The sequence below is a fragment of the Tachypleus tridentatus genome, chromosome 4, assembly GCF_004210375.1.
Source record: "Tachypleus tridentatus isolate NWPU-2018 chromosome 4, ASM421037v1, whole genome shotgun sequence".
Taxonomy (NCBI): Eukaryota; Metazoa; Arthropoda; class Merostomata; order Xiphosura; family Limulidae; genus Tachypleus; species Tachypleus tridentatus.
In genome coordinates this window covers 81,893,263-81,916,457 of record NC_134828.1, presented here as the reverse complement: position 1 = coordinate 81,916,457, position 23,195 = coordinate 81,893,263, and the positions used below count along the sequence as shown (strand labels likewise).

The 23,195-nt window shown below is 32.9% G+C and overlaps 1 protein-coding gene across 1 annotated transcript in view; it reads left to right on the top strand.

Moving 5' to 3' along the window:
- Positions 1–23,195, top strand: part of hyd (E3 ubiquitin-protein ligase hyd) — a 112,753-nt gene that overhangs the window by 14,184 nt on the left and 75,374 nt on the right. Inside the window, 5 exon segments of the mRNA XM_076499590.1 lie at positions 9,522–9,648; positions 16,869–16,945; positions 18,229–18,287; positions 18,290–18,396; positions 21,482–21,541. Coding sequence (XP_076355705.1) covers positions 9,522–9,648; positions 16,869–16,945; positions 18,229–18,287; positions 18,290–18,396; positions 21,482–21,541 — 430 coding nt within the window.

Here is a 23,195-nt window from a genome sequence, read left to right as displayed (position 1 = left end):
ACATGCATGTCAGTAAACAGTTGAACAGTGGATCAAGCAAGATGATGCAATGATCAATGTAATTATGTATAAATTAAGAAAATTTTTTTTTTCTGATGAAGTACAATCCAGTGGTTCTTATTCTGTCATTGCAAATGAAACCATGGATGTCAATTGCAATGTGCAGTTTTCTCTCTGCCTTTACTACGTTTCAGAAGGTGTCACTAAAGAAAAGCTTTTAGGCTTCTTCTTGATAAAATCAATGAAAGTACAAGCCCTTTTTAAATTTATTACAGAAACTTCAGTGTAACAGAGTCTCGATCTGTTATTGATAGTTGGCCAAGGATACAGCAGCACCAGTAACATGAAAGGTGAATATGCTGAGCTTCAAAGTCTAATCAAATTTTTGTCCCAAATAAATTTATATCCATTTGTTTTGGTCACTTGCTTAATCTTGCTGTTAAAAAAAACAACAACAAAAACCTAAAGAAAGCTCAGTCACTAAGAAACTCTAGGAACAATACAGTCAATTTATTCTTTTGTTAAGGGAAGTTCGAAGTTCCACCAAATTTTTGTGGAAGTTTAAAAAAGTTGCAGAGAGAAAGTCGTATTTCATTCTCAGAGTGAGACCTGCTGGGCCTTAAGACATGCTGCAGCAATGGCCTTGAGAAAATGCATTGAAGATTGTTAAAATTGTTTCAAATAATCCCAGCACTCTGACTATGTGTAAAGGCCTTTTAGTTTCAACCTATGACTTAGAATTCATCTTCATTTTCCTAGTCTTGGGAAAAATTTTAAGTGGAACTTCATCTTTGTCAATTGACCTTCAGCTAGAAAAAATGGATGTCTTTTTGGTGAGAAAATCTGTTGATGTGACAGGCAACAACCTTAAATCATGAGAGACAAATGAACATTTTTTGAAGCTATTTGATGAAAGATATAAAAAAAAAATAATTAAGGAAGAACAAGATACTAGTTTCAAAGAACCGACCATTCCTCATCACCAGTTACTGACAGAATGTGCCTTAGAAGTTGGATTTGCATCTGCTACTACAGATTATGATAGTCCTACCTTTTTTGTAAGAGGTGCTATTTTCTATCCTACTGTTAAAGCTTTTAAAGAGCAAATTGTCTAGTTATGATGAAAATGATCAAAATATTCTTTGCGTCTCACTTCTGTCATAATGCAACCATAAAACGAAGATGCTACAGATGATGTCTCGTCACTTTGTGACTTTTATGCACTGAAGGAGAATCAATTTTCTTCAGAAAGAAAGATTGTGGTTGGTCTTCTCGATCAAGAAAAACAAAATTCCCATTTGTCTTTAGGAAACAATTTGTCAAAATGAATTTATGAAAATGGCATCTCTCAACTCCTTCCAATTTATTTTCAGTTGGCACAAATATTCAGCACTGTTTCAGCCATATCCTGTTCAGGTGAAAGATCATTGTCTGCTTTATGTCAAATCAAAACTTACATTCTTCCATTGGACAAGAAAGACTGTCTCGTTTTGAATATTGAACAGGGAATAAATTTTGTGATGGAGAATAAAATGAAAGAGATGATCAATACTTTTGCTCATCAGAAGAATCATGAAAATATTGCTTATTTGAATTTTATTTCATCTTATTTTATATGCATTAGAAAAGTAAAAACATCTACAATGAAAAATTTATGTTTACGGTTTTTGATTCTTAAAAGCAAATATGTTTTTACTTTTTCAGAGCAATCAGGGTACTGAAAATTTGTTTGTTTGTTGATTCTTGACATCAAAGATATGATGTTACTTTTTTGGAGGAGTAGGATAATGATCTCCCATTTTGGAAATCTACCCTGCAGGCCTAAGTGCCAGTGATGGCATATGTAAAGTTATGAACAAGATCTACAGCTGTGTTTGAGTTATAAGGTTAAAACAACATGAAATAAACTTTACCATGGATTCTTGCATGTGTTAGGTATTCATAAGGTGTATTGATCATGGTGCAAGGGTGAAGCAAGAGATTATTAAGGATATATTTAGATCATAAGGGAAACTGTGTCAGATCTGTAGGGTACATTTGAGGGTGATGGGGAGATTGTAATGTATGATGCATATTAATTGGGAAATATGTTATGAAGTATTGAATGACTTGAGCTATTTAAAACTAAGTTTAAATAAATGAGACCTTTTTTTGTAGTGGTGGATATTGCCATGGATTTTTGAAAATAAGTTTAAAAGATTTAGTTATGCTGATAAAGGAGTTGAAAGTATGCTTTGTTTATTTTTATTAATAGTTATTTTTGCAGTAAGTTTTCAGAATTAAAAGAATTATTGGTGGTTTGACTGTTGTATATCATTGGTATTAAAGCTATATAATGATCAAAAATATTAAGTTTTTAAAGTATTTTGTTGACCTTGAGTCAATGCTAATTAAAGAGGAATGGTTAATTTTGTGCATAAGAGGTGATCAAATGCTTTTACAGTGAAAACAAAAGTGGAATGTTTAGGTTTAGGTATTAAAATAAAAGTTCTTCTTAGCATTTTTAAGGAGCTTCCTAATAAGATCATAGATCATAATATAAATATATACAGATTAGAAATAGGGTTACTGATAATAAGATACTTCTATTTCTAATTTCTCTGCATAAGGCTATTTAAGTTGTGGGGGTAGTCTTTAATTCAGTATACTAAACATTAGAAAGATATGAGGCAAGATTCCAGTTTATATTTTATTTATAGAATTGAAGATGATATGGTTAAAAATATATTTGCACAAGGAGAACTGAATGTTATCCATTATTACTTCCAGATTCAGTGTTATCAGATACAAAAATTTCATTGGATATTTAAACTTAAAGTGAAAATTAACTTTTAAATGGTTTTGTTAGATCAGTTAACCGTTTTGCAATGAGTAATGGGTCAAAGGCTGTCATTGCATTTGTTGACTTGCATTTGAAATTTTATTGAACAATTGTCTTATGAATTTAAATCAATAAGTTTGGAATCAAATTATTGATCTGTAATTCTATATATGAGTTACTTTCTTAATTTAAAAAGAATATTAAAAGAATTCACCTAAATGTACATTGTAGAAAGGCACATGGTATGTTTAATGCAACAATATTTGAATTTGTTTTTTTTTATGTCAAAATACTAAGTCTATAGTTTCATACAAATTAGGAACTCATATTACAGATATTGACAAGCTGGAATATGAAGTAAGAACCTTATTTTATTTTCCTGAGATATGGCTTGTATATTGAATCAAACACAGTTTTCCCATTTACCTCTTTCCATTTTTATAAATAGTTCCTTGTATACTCTAACTACAATATGACATGAGTAACTAAATGACAGCTCAGAGTGTCCCACTAATGCTTTTCTCAGCTATGTTTATCTGGGAAAAGACTACCACATTTTGTTTTATCCAAAATTTTAAGGAGGTAGGTTGTGTCTTTGGTCTGCCCAAAGTTTCATACTTTTTTTAGATCGAAGTACAGCTTAGTAACTAAGCCTAATAAATTATAGTGGAATTTTGTGGGATCAATATAGTTATGTATGATTTTTTTGTTTACTCAACTGTGTGTGTGTGTGTGTCTATGTATATAAAACCTAAAAAAATGAATTTTTTTGATATCCTCCACATGTAAAATTTAAGGCTTAGCAACCTATTTTCAGCAGCAACAGAGTTCAAAGGTCATTCTAGAAGAGAATTGTTTGTCTTACTTCTTTATTGTTATATATTTTAACAAAATTAATTTTCATAACTTATTTCTAAATAGTAATAATCTATATACATACATGATATATAATAATTTAAATGTTACTGTATAGTACAAAATACTAGTCCACTAAAACACAGACAAGACTGGGTTTTTTTATGTCATTGGATATGGTAATTCCAATCAGCTGGTCCAGTTGGGCTAGGATCAACTAAGTACCAGTGTTGGATGTTCTCAACAGGTGTTGTGGACATTGTATCTGATGTTGGGATTTGAGTATGGTGCTCACTAAATCCTGGCATTTCTGCAGTGTCCTTGTTTGGCATTGTAGTGCATCCCCTCATAAGGCTACATGGTGGATGAGGTCAGTGGGCACTGAAAAATTCTTTTATTATGGATCCTCCAAATACACACTTGAATAAAATAGTGAAAAATAAGTCCATAGGTAAATGACCACATCTTGAAGATTCTGGGCTGCAGTCTTCAACATCTGTAACACCTGTACCTCATTTTCTTGTACTATATTCTCTTTCAGACAAACATTCAGGGCAAATGCCTCCAATTTTTATTCAGAAAGGATAAGAGGGATTTGCTGGTTCTCCAAAGTCGGTTAAAAAGCTTTGCTCTGGTGACATAGTGGAAACATCCACCTCTAAACACAGTGAACTCCTTACATTCAAAGGTGATTGGGGATATACCTATAGAGGTAATGTCTTATGCTATTTCAAATTTGTCATGAGGAGTTATTGTTGAGAGGAATTTGAAAAACATTCCTGAGTCAGAGATTCTCACTGATTTCTCCACCAAAGGAGTTTCTGTAGTGAGATGTATCTCTACTCACAAAGATGGAATTATGATGCTAACCAGTGTCATCATTTTAACATTTACATCACTGCATCCACCTGCCACCATCAAGGCAGGTTATCTCAATTGCAAGGTATAGCCATACACTCCAAACCCTCTCAGGTGTTTCCAGTTTTAGTGGTTCAGTCACTCGAAGACATGTCATTGTTCGTTGATGTGTACTCATTGTGGTGGCTAGGACCATGATGCCTATGAGTGTGAAATGGACCCTCATTGTGTCAGTTGCAATGGCTCTCACCCATCCTACTTTTGTTCTTTCCCTAAATGGTTGGAAGAAAAACAGGTGCAGCGTTTAAAGATGAATCAAAACATTACTTGCCCTGAGGCTCGAAAGTTGCTGTCCACCACTTCATCTTGGGCATATGCTGCTGCATTTTGTTTTACTTCTACAGTGGATGTGCAGAAAGATCTCTCTGTGCCTCCAATATAATCGTTCTCAAACCATATGAAAAGTCTGTGGAGATCGACAGACCTTCCTTGAATAAAGGAAATAAAGAAAAAAGACATGGTCATAAACAGAAAGGCTTTCCATCCAGTTCCCCTATACATAAATAAAAATGGCCACCTTGATACAATGGAACTGTTTATGTTCTTATCTAGATGACATCAAACCACTGATTGCTTCCTACCATCCTGTATGTCTTTCCTTACAGGAAACATTTCTGAAACCTTTCGACAGTTTTCTTTATACAGAAATGACAGTCTGTGTGATAGACGAATGCCTGGAGGGTTGGTACTGTTGGTTGATCAGCATGTGCTCACCCTGTCTTTGCCACTTGACACACCCTTGGAGGCTGTGACCATCCATGTTTCCTTGGGTCGTACTATCACTGTTTGTTCGTTTTACCTGTCGCCTGGAGAGACCCATGATCAATCAGAACTTCATGCTCTCATGAACAGTTGCCATCTCCCTTTTAATCCTTGGGAATTTTAATGGACATAATCCCCTATGGGGAAGTGCTGATATTGATGGGAGAGGTTGCTCCATAGAGCATATATTCTCTGATCACAATCTTTCACTTTTCAATACTGGTTTTTTTTACTTATTTTTATGCACTTAGTCAGTCCTTTACTGCTCTTGATCTCTCAGTTTGCTCCCCTTCACTATTCTCCCATTTTTCTTGGAGGGTCGACAATAATCCATGACGCAGTGATCATTTTCTTATAATCTTGAGAGAGACTGGCTGTGGTCAGTGCCTCCCAACCTGCGTGCCCCAGTGGAAGCTAGATCAAACAAACTGGCCCTCTTACACTGCTGTCACAGAACTTGATCCTGCCATCGTCTGTAAGCCGTCAATAGATGACTTCTGTGGCAGCAGTAACTGACTGTATTATACAGTATTCCTAAAACCTCAACACTCCGTGGTGGAATCCTGCCTGCCACATGGCAGGAAGGGCTCAAAGATGGGCCTGGGATACTTTTTGTAGGTATCCCGTGCTCTCAAACTGCATTGCTTCCCAGCAGGCCCATGCACGTGCTTGGTGGGTAAGATGTCAAAGCCAGAAGGAATGTTGGATTAAGTTCACAACCAGCATATCTTTTATTACCAGTTCCAAAGCCATATGGGGCAAGATTTGAAAGGTCAGTGGGCAATATAATTCTGTCTCTCTTTTGATCATGCTCTCTGATGGTCAGGAGGTGGCTAATTTCCGGAGCATCGCTGATACTCTAGGTGAAAGCTTTTGCCAGGTATCTAGCACTTCTGCTTAATCCTCCACCTTCTTAACCATCAAGACAAGGGGAAAACAATCACCTCTTTTCTTTTAAGCTGATTGTTTCTGTGATTATAATGGACCTTTTACATTGGTAGAACTCAAACTGGCCCTTCATTGGTTTTGCAGTACATTTGTTGGACCTGATGATGTACACTATGAGATGTGTGTCATCTATCTCCTGCTTCTCTTGTTGTTCTTCTGATTGATTTTAACCATATCTGGCAGGAGAATATTTTTCCTGATGCTTGGCATTTGGCTATTGTCTTACCTTTCTCTGAGCCTTGGAAGGATTTCAAGATTCCTTCAAACTACCGTCCAATTGCTTTGACGAGCTGTTTCTGTAAGACCTTAGAGAGGATGGTTAATGCTTGTTTTCTTTGGTTTCTCAAATCAAACAACGTCCTCTCGCCCACCCAGTGTGGGTTCTGACAACTGCGCTTTGCTTCACCATGGGCCACCTGATTCAATTTGAAACATCAATCAGAGAAGCCTTTCTCAGATGATATCTTGTATTAATATTCTTTGATATTGAGAAGACTTATCATACTACATGGAGGTATGGCATTTTGCAAGACCTTTATTTATATGGGTTGCACAGGCATTTGTCCATTTTTATTAATTTTTTAATGGACAGGTGATTTAAAGTTTGTGTGGGTTCAACACTTTCCTGTTCTTTTCTACAGGAACTTGTAGTCCCTCAGGGCTGTGTTTTGAGTGTCACACTTTTCAGTATAAAGGTTAATACCATCAATGCCATCACTGAACGACTCCCTCTTACTGTTGCAAACAGGCTCTATATCAATGATTTCACATCTCATGTCAGTTGTCAAACATGAGATATATTGAGCAACAGCTACAGACTGTCCTCAATCTTTCACTGAAGTGGACCACAGCAAACTGTTTTTTTCTTTTATCTGGGACTGATGCAACAAAGTTTTGTCTGTGTGACATTTGGATCACAATAAGCCACATTTTACTGCCTTGCCATCATTATGACTCTCAATGACTGAACCATTTTAAACATGGTATGTTCAAAGGTTTATCCATAACATCAGTGTTATTGGCAATGGTGACACTATCTACCTTGGAAATGTTTTTAGGTTTTTAAAGGCCATTAATTTTTAATGCTATTTAAGTTTTTTAATTTATAAATTAGACCTTTTTTAATGTGATTCCCTTTTAAGAATTAAAGTACATTTACTTCAATTTGAAATTAAAAAAATGGCTGTAACATCAAATAACTCGAAACCAGGACTGGAAAGCCAACTTCAGGTGACTAATGCTGCTGCTTGAACTACCCCTTAGTTATGCTGGCATTTAATAATTAAAATTTTGCTACAAGTCTTTTAAAACTTTTATTAATCTACTTTATGAAAATGGTTGTAAAATCAAATAACTTGGAACCAGGACTGGAAAGGCCAACTTCAGGTGTCTAACACTGATATTTGAACTACCTGTTAGTCATCCTGGCGAGTTATAATTAAAATTTTGCTACAAGTCTTTTAAAACTTGTATTACTTTACTTTCTGAAAATAGCCCTGACGTCAAAAAACTTGAAACTAGGACTGGAAAGGCTAACTTTATGTGACTAATGCCGATTTTTGAGCTTGCCCGTTAGTTATCCTGGTCAGTTGTAATAATTACAGTTATGCTACAGAAAGTCCTTTGCAACTTGTATTACTGTAGTTTTTCTCTTACCTCTGTAGACTAGATATAAACATTGGATTTAATGCTATTTAAGTTTTTAATTCAAAAATTAAACTTTGTTTTATATTACATCTAATTTCTTTTTATGAATTTTAATAATTTTAATTTTAACTTTTTCTGAATGTTTGGTGCAGATAGACTAGTTGCTTTGCACCATAAAACACCAAACCAAACAACCAACCAATCAACTGTAAGTTTTAATTTCTCTTGCTTTTCAATTTCTTGTTGTTTTTCTTGTGCATTGTTTTGAAGGTAGTGGTGTGTTTGTGCAAGATTAAGACTGGTGACAGTGATGCCATACAGAGTACACACACACACACACACACACACACACACAGAGCTATTTATGCATTGTTTTATATTCATTAAAGCTGAAAGGTAAGGATTTATTTTTTGTTGTGCTTAATACTGTTTTACTTATTTTTATATGTATGTGTGACATCTAGCTGGTACGTTTATTATTTTTTCACACATTATGGTTGTATTTTTGGTGCTTATTTATGGCTCAACTAGTATTATAATATTATGGCCTTTAAAAAAACTGGTGCTGTTATATGAGGAAGTAAATTTTGTGTCTTATACGCTATTTTCTTGCACGAAGAGCATGGTATGAAGCTCATACAGTGTTTCACATTTGAAACTACCATTCATTATATGTAGCCAGTTGCAAGAAGGTTATTCTTAATAAAATAGAAAAGCAAAGAGAATTAAAAATAAATCAAATTATTAAAAATGGAACTAGTGGTGATAAGTAAAGTTCATTTTATAAATTAGTATACTAGCATAATGAAATATAAGGTGTTTAGGTTAAAAGTTGATTGTAGACTATCTAAATATGGTAAATGATACGTTCTAACTTGTCCCTGATTATTATGCTATTAAAAAGTCGTTCAGTTGTATGAAAAATCTTGATGTTTACCAAAATGAATTACATTTAAAAATTAACAGATGACTTTATTAAATAATATATTGATAATATAAATACTGTATTAATTGGTATAAATTACAGGTGTTTTTAGTTATTTTCCCCCTATTTTTGTTATTGATATCCAAGTCTTTCCAGTCAAACTTTTGTTAATCTGATAGGGTTTTGTACTTATCTTTCATTACTTGTTATAAAAAGAATATTTAATTCTTTTCTGGGGTAAAAAAAATATTCAGGAATGATTTGTGTTTTAATAGGTGTGAGTTAAGAATCTGATGTATGGGATTGTAATCCTCTTCAGAACATTGGAGAACTAGGGTACTTCATGTATGATATAATCTGTATATATGTAGCTCATTAGAGTTGTAGAAAGTTGGCTGATAATGTTAGGGGTTGTTGTCACAAGTTGTTGAAGGTAAAAGCAAACTATTAGACAGTGTTTTTTCTAGGTAGCAAACATTTTGAGTAATTTGTCAAAAGACATTAAGTACAGTGTTGTATAAAATTATGCAGACAAACTTTTTTCTACTTACAAGTTTAATAACTGTTTGTTTTATTATGTTTTTCTGAAATAATATTTGAGTTTAGAAAAATGATTTTTATGGCATTTTAACACTTTATTTTCAGACTTAAAGAAGTTGCAGATAAAATTAATAAAGTGGGTATAACTAGGACGGTTGTCCCAGATCAACTGAATACAGCTGTTGTTAAACAGTGTGCTGTGGGGCCTAACCATGTGGCATTTTTACTTGAGGTAAAATTGAGGTTGAAAAGTGAATATTTTGTATAATTATTTTAAGTGTTATCAGTTGAGATTGTAAAGTGTGGTAAAAAAACAACAAACAAACCTGTCTATATTTTCTTCATAGTCCAGTCTTATAGATTTTATGCTAATTTGTGACTTTATTAGGTGAAAGTGTTATTGTATTTCTTCCACTTATTTTAGAAATTGTGATTTACTCTATAATTAATTGAAATTCGCAGGTAATTATTTAAATGATTATGAATGATAAGGTAGTACCAAAGATGAACTCATCTAGTAACATAAATATTGGTTTGCATTTTTTGCATCTACAGTATTGCCAGAGAAACTACTGCAAAATGTAAAGTGAAAAACTTCTGTATAAGCTAGACTATAAATAGATCTATATTGCAAAAGGTAATGCCTATTTGCTTTGTTATACAGGTTACTATTAGCTATGACATATAAATAAAAAATTTAATATGGACAGTTTATTTTGGTAATGTGTAACAAACACTTTTAGTTTATTTTTATGCTCAAGCAGATAGTAGTATTTTAGTTTTTCTTCATATATGCAGTGTTCATGTTAGCATGTAAATATTTTAGTCATAAAGATCTAACCACTTAGTAAAAAACATGGTCTAGCTGTTTTCTTACAGAAAAGATAATCAGAATTTTTAAATTTTTCATTTACTACTTACTAAATGTAGTAACATTTGAACATTTTCTACATTGTATTGCTTTGTCCATGAAAGTTTTAATTTCTTTTTCCATCATGAGATCCTTGTTGAATAGTACAGAGTTTTAAAGTCAGGTGATGCTGTATTCAGTTCATGTTGCCATGTGATGAATTCTGTCAAATGAATACGGGACATTTCTGCCTGTAATACTGCAGGAAATTGTGGTATCAAATTAAAGCAAAATATAGTCAAATAATTGAAATTTGATTCAAAACTGTAGACTAATATATAGGATTAAATGAACAAAATGAATGTAATTTTAATATGCTTTCCTGTGATGCATCATAAAATATTTTTCCCCAACTTCCAAGTTAGAATTTGTATATTTATGCATTAAAAGTGCATTATCATGAATAATGGTATCTAGATGGCATTTTATAAATGAGATATCTTCTTGCATTTTCTTTCCAGCAGGTCTCACCTTCTTACTAACCTTCTCGCTACGGGTAGGTCAGAGTGCACATTCACAACCTTTTACAGAGTCGCATAATGTTATTGAAGTACTTTATTATTATTGTACACAACTAAATTTTGTATCAAACATAGTTAAGAAACCAACTTTTAATATCATTTAAGTTTCAAGTTCTTGATTTTATAAGGAAATACTTTAAAAAATCATAAATCTCACTCAGTATGAACTGTGATATTTATTCTCTAGGTCTTTCCTTTTCTCTTGTGTATACATTACCACTCTTTGAAGTATGGAATTTAATATACTCATTATGATATAGATATTACTCGGGCAATGCATAATACTTATAACCTTCAATCTTATTTGTTTGTAAAATCATAAATTAGAAAATCGGAGCCATTTTCCATGCCTTTCTGTCAAATCTATTCTTTCACAGATTGCTAATAATTCTTTGTCACGCTTTATACTATATAACTTGTAACCAATAGAAAAGCAGTTTTATTTTATGAAATGACATATAATTCTGTGTCATTCTCAGTACAGATTATTTTCAATTTCACCTTCAGTTTGGAGGTTTATCTCATGATGTTTAAGCCTGTTATGTACTAGTTAGAAAGCTAGTTAAATTATAATAATTATTGAAAATTGTTAATTAAAAGAGTAAATTGAAAGTTAAAAGAGTAATTAAAATGTAAAAATTAAAGTAATTACGTTAGGTAAGGTAATGAAATAAAATAGGAAACTTCTTCATGAGGTATTGTGCATTTTGAGTTGTATGTTTGCCAAGTGATTTACAAATGTGGTTAGATAAGCTCAAGGGGCAATAAAACAAAATTAAACATGAACAGATGTATGCTGTTACCAGCTTTAAGCTTTCTAAGATAGCTTGTAGTTTCTGTATAATCTGCAGTCATTCTAGAAAGGGAAAATAACAAAATGTGAAGTTTTATTGAAAAAAGTAATTTACTTTGGAGGTTTTAGAGGTCACAGAAATTAAACTTCAAAATTCACAGAAGAAAAAAAACTTCAATTTTATATATTCATGGACAGATCTTTAGTAATAATAGTTATTTAAAACTAATCTTTTGTACACAAAGACTTGCAATATTTACTGAAAATTTGTCATATTTTGTAAAGAAACACAAAATATATTATCCCTTTCAAAATGAACTATCTCCATTGTAGATAGGTCATGTAACTTTTGTGAAATTTCTTTCCAAAAATGAAACTAGTGGTGGAAATTGTTTAGAATTTGGTAAACTTTTTTTTTTTTTTTTTTACAGAGTATGTAGTTTCAGAAAAATAATGTATAGTTTTGACTTGTGTACTGTTTTTGATAGCAATTTATTATTTATTGTTGTTTGTTCATGGACTCTGAATATTTTGCTTGCTATGTGATTTTTGTGGTAAATATCAAAATACTTTTTTTTATCTTGTATTTTTCACGTTATACTTGCATAATCTCTAGAACCTCTTAAATGAATATCAAAATATACTTATCTTCTTTCATACTTTAGTTTAATCCTGATGAAAGTTTCTCTTCTCTAACCATCTAAGCATTGGTTGGTCTAAATCTTACCTCTCTTACTCAAGCCTTTATACCTTGCTGTATTGCTCATAGCAGTTAAATCTGGTAATTGTCTCCAATGAGTCTTTATACCAGAACTGTATATAAGTGCCTCATTACTACTTCCTTTTCATTTTTCTTGAGGACAGAATGTTACAATTGTGGTTTTATTTGCTTGCAGCAGGTTTCTATTATGTGTTGTATATCTTTATAACCTATGCTTTTGTATGATTTGTTTTACCTGCCTTTTTGGTCTTTAAGTTTATTGTTTGTGTACAAAAAATAACGATGATATGTGTTTGATACAAATTCTCACATTCACATCTCTGACACAGTCTTTTAGTCTATGACACAGTCTTTTAGTGCTTTTAGTCTGCTACCTCTGGAGTCTATCGTTTCCCAGACATTGGTGAAGACTCCCTTTCTGCAGAAGGTGTCCAATTCCTCAAATGCAAAGAGGTGGAGTCCTGCATGAGGTCTGATATTTCTACTTTTGTCAAGTAAGAGGATGAGCTTGTGGGGGATGAGGGGAAGACAGATGAGGATTTCATTTATCTTTTTCTGGCTCTTTCTTCTGCTCAGACAACTGATCACAAATCTCAGATGGACATCCCATCTTCTGCACCATTTTTGCATGGAGATTGTAAATCACTTCAGCATTTCTCTTCTGGCCTTATGAATTGTCTTCTGTGTTAGGGGAAAGTAATTTAGATTATTACCTAGTCTTTTAACCTTTCCCAGACATTGCTGCCATGCCATGTCCTCCCTGTTTATTTGATCAGAATGTCCAGCTTTTCATTGCTTGGAGGACCCTATTTAGATTCTCAGAGACTAGATCCTCTTTGGAGTTCCAGGCCTGATGCCATTATTTATCTTAAGTTTACACATTTTCTTAGCTTCATCTGTCTATTAAAACAACTTTGTTTATCTTTTTTACAACTGTTGTCTGGGACTTATCATAGGTCACTTGCTCAATTGTTAGAGGATTGTTAATTAGTGATTTTTTTGCTTTTGTATGGTTATCAGTTTGTGGTCTCTTCTTGGTTGGTTTTTTGCTGGTGTCATTTGGAAAGAAATGCCTTATTTGAGAGCATTCAGTTTCCTTCTTTGGTCACTTAGAGATTTTATGGAACCTTCTTTTCTGAGTTTCTTTGAGTTGGATTCCTGTATGTATTGAGGGGCCCTCCCAAAGAAGGTTCTGTAGTTTCATTTTACTTATTCTGGGATCTAAACATCCACCCATATGTCAGCTGTGCGTGGCAACCGATGAAAAGGAGAAGAGGTCCTGGTGGTTAAGGGGTCAAACCCCAACATGCCACTTTGGCTTTGAATTATTGTAGATGGGAAACCTTGTAGTCCCCCTTAAAGGGAATTGGTTGGTCTTCTTGGGATAGGGCCAACTGAGTATCGGTATTGGATGTTCTCAGTGGGTATTGTTTACATTGTGTCTTATGCTGGTGTTTGGGTATAGTGCTCACAAAATCTTGGCATTGCTGTAGTGCCCTCATTTGCATTGTAGTGCATCCCCTCATTGGACTCCATGGTGTGTAGGGTCAGTGGGTACTGAAATTTAGTCTCTTAAATACAGACTCTTTTGGATCTATGAAAAAAAAAAGTGGAAAAAAAACAACAGATTATTAATAAAAATGATCATGCAGGGATGACTGTTGCACAGTTGCTATCACAGTTGGATTCCATATCTGTTTCTCATTCTGCATTCCTTATATGAGAAATCCTTAGGTACAATGTTTCCTTTTTTTATTCAAAATAATTAGAGGTTTGCTGGCACTCCCAAGTCAGTTAGAAAGTTGCACTCTGGAGACATTTTGGTGGAAACATCTGTACCACAACATACCAAATTTCTCTTGAAATCAAAGGTCATTGGGGTTATATCCATTGAGGTCACTCCCTGTGCTACTTTGAATTCCTCAAGAGGTGTCATAGTTTAGAGGGATTTAAAAAATATATTCCTGAATTATACATCCTCACTGATTTTCTCAGCCAAGGTATTTCTGTAGTGCTCCCTATTTCCATTTTTAAGGATGGAATAATGCTGTCTACCAGTGTTCTTATTATGACATTTACATCACGATGTTCACCTATCACCATCATGGCAGGTTACTTGAACTATAAGGTATGTTCGTATTTTCCAAACCTCCTCTTTTTCTAGTGTCAACAAATGGGTCACTCAAAGGCATTTTGTCGTAATTCTTTGTGTGCTCCATGTGATGACAGAGACCATGATGCCTACAAGTGCAAACTGGAACCTTATTGTATTAATTGTAATGATTCTTGCCCCCTCTTACTTTCATTCTTGCCCTAAGTTGGTGGAGGAGAAAGATGTACAATGTTTAAAGATGATGAAAAATATCTCGTACCCAGAGACTTAGAAGTTATTGTCTTCCACTCCATCTTGGAAATATGCTGCTGCACTCCATTCCACTGTTACTGTATGAATGTAGACAGATCTCTCTGTTCCTTCAACAGAGTCATTCTCAAACCAGTTGAAGAGTATTTTTCACTCTGGTTAAGAGAGTTGATGAGTTAATGTCTATGCTTATCTCTGTCCCAACCATTTCTTCCAGTGGCACTCTTATTCTCTTTCTTTGGCTCTGGTTTCTGACATCTGCTCTGGTTCATCCCTTTCTTTAGCCACAAGATGCAGAACAATTAGTTCACGCCATCAGTTGCTGGAATCTAATTTCATTGATAGAGACATGCCCACTTGACCTAGGGCAGGATCCATGGATGTCAATAGATCTCTTACTACTAAAGAAAAGCAAAGTGGTTGAAAACAGAAGGGTTCTTTATTCTCCTCCACCTAAGTAAAAATGGCCACTTTGATACAGTGGTATTGTCAAGGTTTCTGTTCTAATTTGGATGACATTAAGGCACTGATTGATTCCTTAGAGGAAACATTTTTGAAATTTGCCAATACAGTCACCTTTTGGCAGTATTTCTTTGTACTGAACTGACAGGTTGTGATTGCATGCATGGAGGGGTTGCACTACTGATTGACCATCAAGTGTCTGCCCTGTCTTTGCCACTTGATACACTCTTGGAGGTCATAGCCATTCATGTTTTCTTGGATCATACCATTACTGTTTTTCTCTACCTGTCTTCTAGACAGAGTTATGATCAATGAGACCTTGATACTCTAATTAAACAGCTGTTGTCTCCACTTTTAGTACTGGGAGATTTTAATGGACATAATCCCCTCTGGGGAAAGTGCTTATATTGATGAAAATGGTTGTTCTGTAGAGCAAATTATCTTGGATCACAACCTTTCTCTCTTCAATACCAGCTCTCATACTTTTCATGTACCTAGTCAGTCTTTTACAACTGTTGATCTTATCTGTTCCCCTTTACTCTTCTCTCACTTCTCTTGTGGGGTTGACAGTGACTCATAGAGCAGTGTCCATTTTCCTGTCATTTTGAAGGAGAATTTGGCATGGTCAGTGCAACTCCAACCCATATGTCTTAGTGGAAGCTGGACTAGGCCAACTGGTTCACTTTCACTGCTCTCTTGGAACATGTTCTTGCTGTTGTCTTTAAGCCATCGACAGAAGACTGTGTGGTAGTAGTGACTGGTTGTATAGTCCAGGCAGCTGCTCAATTTATTTCTAAAATCTTGATTTGTTTTCCACAATATCCTCATCTATGCTGGAATCCTGCCCACCATATGGCATGGAAAGCTAGAAAATGGGCCTGAAATACCTTTTGTAGGTATCCCATACTTTGAAATCACATTGTCCTACTTTTTTCTAAGTGTGAGAAGTATCCCAAGAATTTTTCAAACTGTTGCTCAATTGGTTTGATGAACTGTCTCTATAAGATCTTAGAGAGGACAGTTAATGCTCAACTTGTTTAGCTCCTTGAATCAAACAACCTTCTCTTGCCTACCCAATGTGGGTTTCAACAACAGAGCTCCACCATGGATCACCTGATTCAACTTGAAACATTGGTCAGAGAAGCCTTTCTAAAGTGACAATATCTTATGTCTGTATTATTTGATCTTGAGAAAGCTTTTGATACTGTGTGGAAGTATATCATTTTGTGAGACCTTCATTCATATGGGTAGCATGGCCATTTACCCATTTTTATCTGCCAGAACCTTGGTCTTGAAGGTGCTGGACCCCATTAACCATTTGGGACTTATGCTCTGCACATGGGCTATCCACATTTGTCCAGTCCAGGTTTTGTACACTGAGTCTCACGAATTCCCATCTGCACTTCTGCTGTCTGCAACTTTCTTTAATTATTTTAGTATCGGGTACATTGCTTAAAGAATGTAAATAACATTGGTGATATTACCTAATTTGTTTATGCTAGTCATTTATAAATCTTAAAGCAAAATGAAATAAGAGTTTGTAAACTTTCTCTGTGCTTGAAAAATAAATGAGAAAACATTGAGGTGTAATTTTTAAAATAAAATTATTATTAGTGTGAAGTTAATACATATTTTAATGTTTGAAATTTTTATATTAATCTGGTAAAAACTGGTTCATTCCAGGATGGAAGTGTGTGTCGATTGGCGTACGCTGTCCAAAGTGACAGGCTGGACTTAAATGAAAGTGAAGGATCTAAGGTGTAAGTATACATATATAAAATAGTATGTGTATTGTTCTTACAAATAAACCAAATCTGCATCTTTAAAAGGTTTATTTTAGTCAGTTTACAGTGTGAACTGCTAAATTTTTTTTCTCTAATTTTGAGTTAAATTGTACATTATAAGAAAATGTTTTAGGAGATAGATACAAAATGTTTTAACTAACGTGAAGCATCTAAGGTGTAAGTATACATATATAAAATAGTATGTGTATTGTTCTTACAAATAAACCAAATCTGCATCTTTAAAAGGTTTATTTTAGTCAGTTTACAGTGTGAACTGCTAAATTTTCTTTCTCTAATTTTGAGTTAAATTGTACATTATAAGAAAATGTTTTAGGAGATAGATACAAAATGTTTTAACTAACGTGACTTATGTGCATCATTGAGAATAAGTTCTGTTGAGTAAAAACAAATTTATGCAAATTTTGAAGAACAAAAGTGTTTTGTATAAAACTTTTTGCCATGTTTCTGAAACAGTTATTTTAAAAAGTGTTTAAATAATTTTTATTTTCAAATACAGATTATACAAGTGTGAATAAATGTATTGCATAACAAGACTTGCTTTATCAGACTTTTGCTTTTATTTACATTGATGTCACTTATTGGACCTATTGCAAAGAAAAAATTCTTGAAAAGAATGATCATTATTTTATTCCGTTAATTTCATGGTTAAGGCTACAAATAACAAAACGAGTTCATAAGAACTTTTAGACTAATATATTGTTCACTGTATACTTGTTTGGTTAAATGAAATATGTGAGACATCTTATATTTGTAACTGTGTTTTATCCCAGTTATATAATGTTAATTTTTTTCTTTCCTTATTTTAATTGCAACTGCCTTGGACATTATATCTTATCAATTTGATTAAATGAGGAATATTGGAGTATTTGTTCATTTTCACTAATTATTCAGTGTTGTATTTGTATTTATATCTGTGGCTCTTTGAATAAAAAATGAGCTGAATGTCTCTATTGACTTAATTTTATTTAATAGTAAAGTCAAGCTCATTTAGTTTATTCCTTTTATTTGTTTTTATTTTTTAATTTTTATTGATAAGTGATATTTGCCATGTACTTGACTTGTTATTATTTATAGAAGTCTCACAAATAGGAAAACGATCAAGCCATAGCATGAGCTGTGCTGTGGATAAATGTTATTTTTAAGAACATTTAAAAACAATTATAGTCTGAAAACCAAAATTTAAAATATTAAATTTTTAATATAAAAAGTGTATGTTGTTGTTTTTACTTTGTTTTCAGCCTGAATCTTAAAGGTAGTTCCACTACACAGTCAAGTACTAGGGCACCAACTCGACTCGTGGGCGAATCATGAGAACAACAAGTAGTAGAGGACGAGGCTCCAGTGTAATTATGGGATCTCGACCAGTTGTTCCAACACCCTATGTTCCTGAGGAACTTGTTTCTCAGGTTTGTTTGTCAAGTACTTTTTATTTTTGTCAATTCTTGTGGTGGAAAAGCTGGAGATGAATAAGATTGAACTTAATATTTTGAAATTGTGATGCTTAATGAAAGTAAGAACAAGGGTTAACTGAGGTGTATTTAATTCCAACTGTTTATTGTAGTAAGAAAATTAAGGGTGATTGAGATAAGAATTCAACTGTAGGTACAACATCTTCTAAACATGTTTTGATTTCTATGGTTGGAATGTACCTAGGTGCTATTGCGAAGTTGAGTCCTTTGTTAAGTAGATGTATCTCGTCCCTGTTTAATTGTCAGTCGGATCTGTTAATTATGAGGTTAGTCAACGGTTTGTTGTGTTGGTGTCTTTTCTGTTGTTTGCATCTTAGTTTTTCTAGTTTGTTGTTGTGGCAGATCTTTTTGTCCCTGTCGTTCTTAGTATTGATTTGGTTTATGTTTCGTTGCATTCTCCAAATATGTAACATCAGCTAGCTCATTCATCAAAGACTCTTTTAATTTCAAGTCTAATCTAAATCAACTTAATCATAAAGCCTTAATGGCCAGTTTCAATGTCATATCCCTCTTTACAGAAGTTTCAACTGCTGAAGCCTGCAAGATAGCTTTAGAACTCTATATTCGAGACCCTAACCCATCCATAGACATTCCCAGCAACCAATTATCAACCCTCATAGAATTCACCATGATGAAGACAAACTTCATGTTCAACGACCACAACTATATACAAACAAATGGCCTAAGCATGGGCAACCCAGTATCACCAGTTCTAGCCAATATTTTTATGACACAAGTTGAAACACAAGCAATTAACACAGCATTACATCCACCACTATACTGGTACAGATATGAAGACGACACGATTGCAGGATTCAGATCTACAGAACACACACTTAATTTTTTCAATCACATTAACTCTATACATCCCAACATTAACTTCACATGTGAACAGGAAGAAAGCAATCAAATATCATTTCTTAACCTCAAAATTAGAAGAACCGACACACAATTTAAAACAGAAATCCACCGAAAAGGCACCCATACTGGACTATACATTCCTTGGGAATCAGCACATGAAACAATACAAAAACTCAACATATTGATAAACCAAATAAACACAGCCATAAAACTATGCTCACCAGATAAAATTAACGATAAATTAGACAAAATAAAAACAATACTTCATCAATATCAATAAGTTTCCTACACAACCGTAGAAAACATTATATACACACACACCTAGACAGAAAGCAAAATCAACCAACAAAAGTAAATATATCTCACGAATCAGAAAATCACAAAACCATATACTGCTGCATACCATATATTCACAACATCAACAGAAAAATAACCAACATTTGGAAAAAACAAGTAACAAAATATGACATTCCAGTTAATACCAAATTTATTCAAAAACCAGGCATAAAACTGAAGTCTATTCTATGTTAAAACTACACTGACAAACATCACACCAACATTACTTATAAAATACAATGTGATAACTGCCACGACTTCTATATTGGAGAAACAAGTAGAAAAATAGAAACCAGATTCAACAGATTCAAAGAACATAAAAAGTCACCTTTACACATTTTCGAACACTGCAAGTCAAATAAACAGAACATAACCATAGAAAACATTCAAATACTAAATAAAGAAACAAACATAAAAGCAAAATTAAAGAAGCCTTACTTATACAACAACTTAAACCCAAAATAAACCAATATAAAGGAATGCCTTTATACCTATATTAAATATAATAAAATTATATATTCAAACATCTAACACCGCTCTCTACATTCTGACACTCAGTTACACAACCCCCTTCCAAACATGTGGTCAGCCTCTGGTGAGTTACCTCTTTCTTTCTTTGTGAACCTGACGATGATCGAAGATGGTCGAAACGTTGTTTGCTCTTCTACGTAAAATATGTTCTCAACCCAAACGAGCCGTTTTTGCATATAGATTATTTAATTAATTTTACATAAAGTTGAGCATGGCAGTAGAGAGATTTCTCTTAGACATAACTTAAATAATTTTCAATAATTACTGTACACCTGGCTTTTTTTAAATGTTTTTATTATATCTAATAAGGACAGTTGATATATCAATTCCATATTTTGAAATGATTTTTAGTATAAAACTATGTATAAATCTTATTAAGGATTTCAAATAGTTCATGGTTTTCCTGCAGACTGTAAAATTATATTTTTAGTTTAGATTAAATTCAGTATTGATAAATATTGCCATACTCTTATCAGTTCCATTCTTGAAGCATGTTACTGAGCACACTGGATTATTTTAGAAGAGCAAGCAAATTAGTCAGATGTGTATAGGGCTCATTATCTGTGTGAGATTCATGAATAAAATAAGAAACTGACAAAAGTCATCTTAAAACTGGAAAAGTAATAGTTACTAGTAAACATTATCAAATTTAATTAAATATTTTTTTCAATCATAAACCTAATTTTTTTCAGTTTAAAGAATGGAAACAATTTTGAATCATCTTTTTTTTTTGCCACATTTGTAATCTCCAACAATAATGTATAACATGCCTGCAGGAATTTAGTACTTCAGTGACTCTTGAAAGAGCTGTAAATGGCTTTTGTTGCTTTCTCTTTTGTTTGCACTGAATTAAAAGACAGTTTTAGAAAGCAATTTGAAGAGAAAATTTTCTATTTTGCTCTTTCTTTGGAATCACATTTAGGTTATGAAGTTGCTTGTAAGCATTCTAAAAATGTTGCACTTCATTAGATCATTTATATTTTTGTACAGAGGCAGATGTCTGAATGCTCTGTGAAATTTATTGTAGAAATTTTTAACTGTGGTTATCTACCAGAGGTCAAAATAATTTTTATGAATTTACACTGTTGGAAATTTTTGTTTCGTTGTCACTTGTAAGGGTGCGTAAGGTGTTTATTTGCATCAGTAAATTTCTGAAATTATTTAAATCATTTGTCTGAAATTTGATGTTTAAGCATCTACATGTATATACACATTTTTTAAAAATGTTATTGTTACTGTAATTTATATTTAGGTTCAAATTTTCATGCTGCATTTTATTTCTTATTTTTATTAGGCTCAGGTGGTTCTTCAAGGAAAGTCTAGAAATGTGATTATAAGAGAATTGCAAAGAACAGTAAGGTTTTGTTTTTACCACTAAGTAGTGTATACAGATTTCCGATAACTTAAGTTTTAAGACAACTGCAAAAGAATAAATATTTCATAGTTTAACTCAGTAGCTGATTATTTGTTTGATTGTTATAGTAGTCCTATTGTTGTTACCATGTATCCTGACAATTAAATCAATAACACAGGATTTGGGATTGAGAAACTTGCAAGTCAGTTGAAGTGAGATGAGTGTGTAGTAGGGAGTAATGTGTAAATTACTGAAAAGGGATATGAATCCAGGTTCTAATTAAAAAAAAAAATTACAAAAGTAGAAGTTTATTCAATTAACCTGCTATGCAAATCATTAATTAATTCTGTTAGTGTATGGCTTGACTGCAGTATTGAAAAGAGAAAAAGTAATCTTTCAAATTCAACAGTATAATCCTGAAAATGCATGAAATCTAATGTTAATACTTCTTACTTCATTCAGAAATGTTTACTTTCATAGGGAGTAATGGGAACTGTTTTAATCTAAATTTACTTAGCATTTAATCACTTTGTATATTCTACATAAATATAGCAAATAGTTTTATTGGTTAGTTTAACTGAAACTTGTCTTCTTGACCTAAATGCAGGACTAAATAAAAAACAACAACAAATTAACAAAGAATAAAAACACTAAGAGTTCTGTGTGGCATCGTGTTAAATTTAAGGTAGAATACTCATGCCACTTTTAAACTCACTCTTCTAGCAAGCTTAAAAGTCTAATGTTAGTATTTTCTCATTGGTTATCAGCCATGTTGCTAACATCTCAGTGTTCTAAAGAAGTGTGCTTACATAGTTACATATGTTTGTGTATCTAACAAACATGAATCATTTTAACCACAAAACATATTTGTAGGCATTAATGTGCTCACTTTGACCTACTATACTCAGAGGGTTAATGAAACAAATGTGGCCAAGTGACAAAACTTTTACATAAGCATTGAAAATTAAATTAAACTACTTTAATATTAATGTAGGTCAATAAATATATTATCAAGATATATTTTATAACTTATTTTGTAATATGTTTTAATTTCTCAGTTTCAAAAGGTCACATTAAAATAAATATTCCATTTTTACTTCTCTGTATAATTTGACAGTTCTCTCTAAATTGCATATTTTAGATTTTGTTTCTAACATTTTACAATCTTGTTAAGTTTGTCATGTATTACTCACTTATGCTGTAGGTATCTGAGCCAAAGTATAAACTCACAGCTACTTGCTTTACAGATATATAAGGTAAAATCTATATGTCATGCCTATCCTTAACATATTAAATCTTTCAAAAGTTTTAATAGTTTTTCGACATTGTTACTGGAGTATTTCTAACCAACAGAGAAAAAAGATTCCAGTTTATTGAATCCCATGAGGCTAGGCTTGTTCATATATGTTTTGAAAAAATTCTTTGTCACTTTCGTTATCTTCTCTTGTTAGAGATGAGCTTGACCATCTAATAGAATTATTTTTAAGTATTTGTGGCTCAACTAGATAGCCAATTAAATTGTATTAATTGTAAATATTTTATTTTTTGTATTTAGTAGTGTTTAATACTATAAACTAATTATTTGAATTTAAAAAATTCATTTGTGAGATAGCACAAACTTTAGAAAATAATAATCCTAGTGAGCATCATGAAA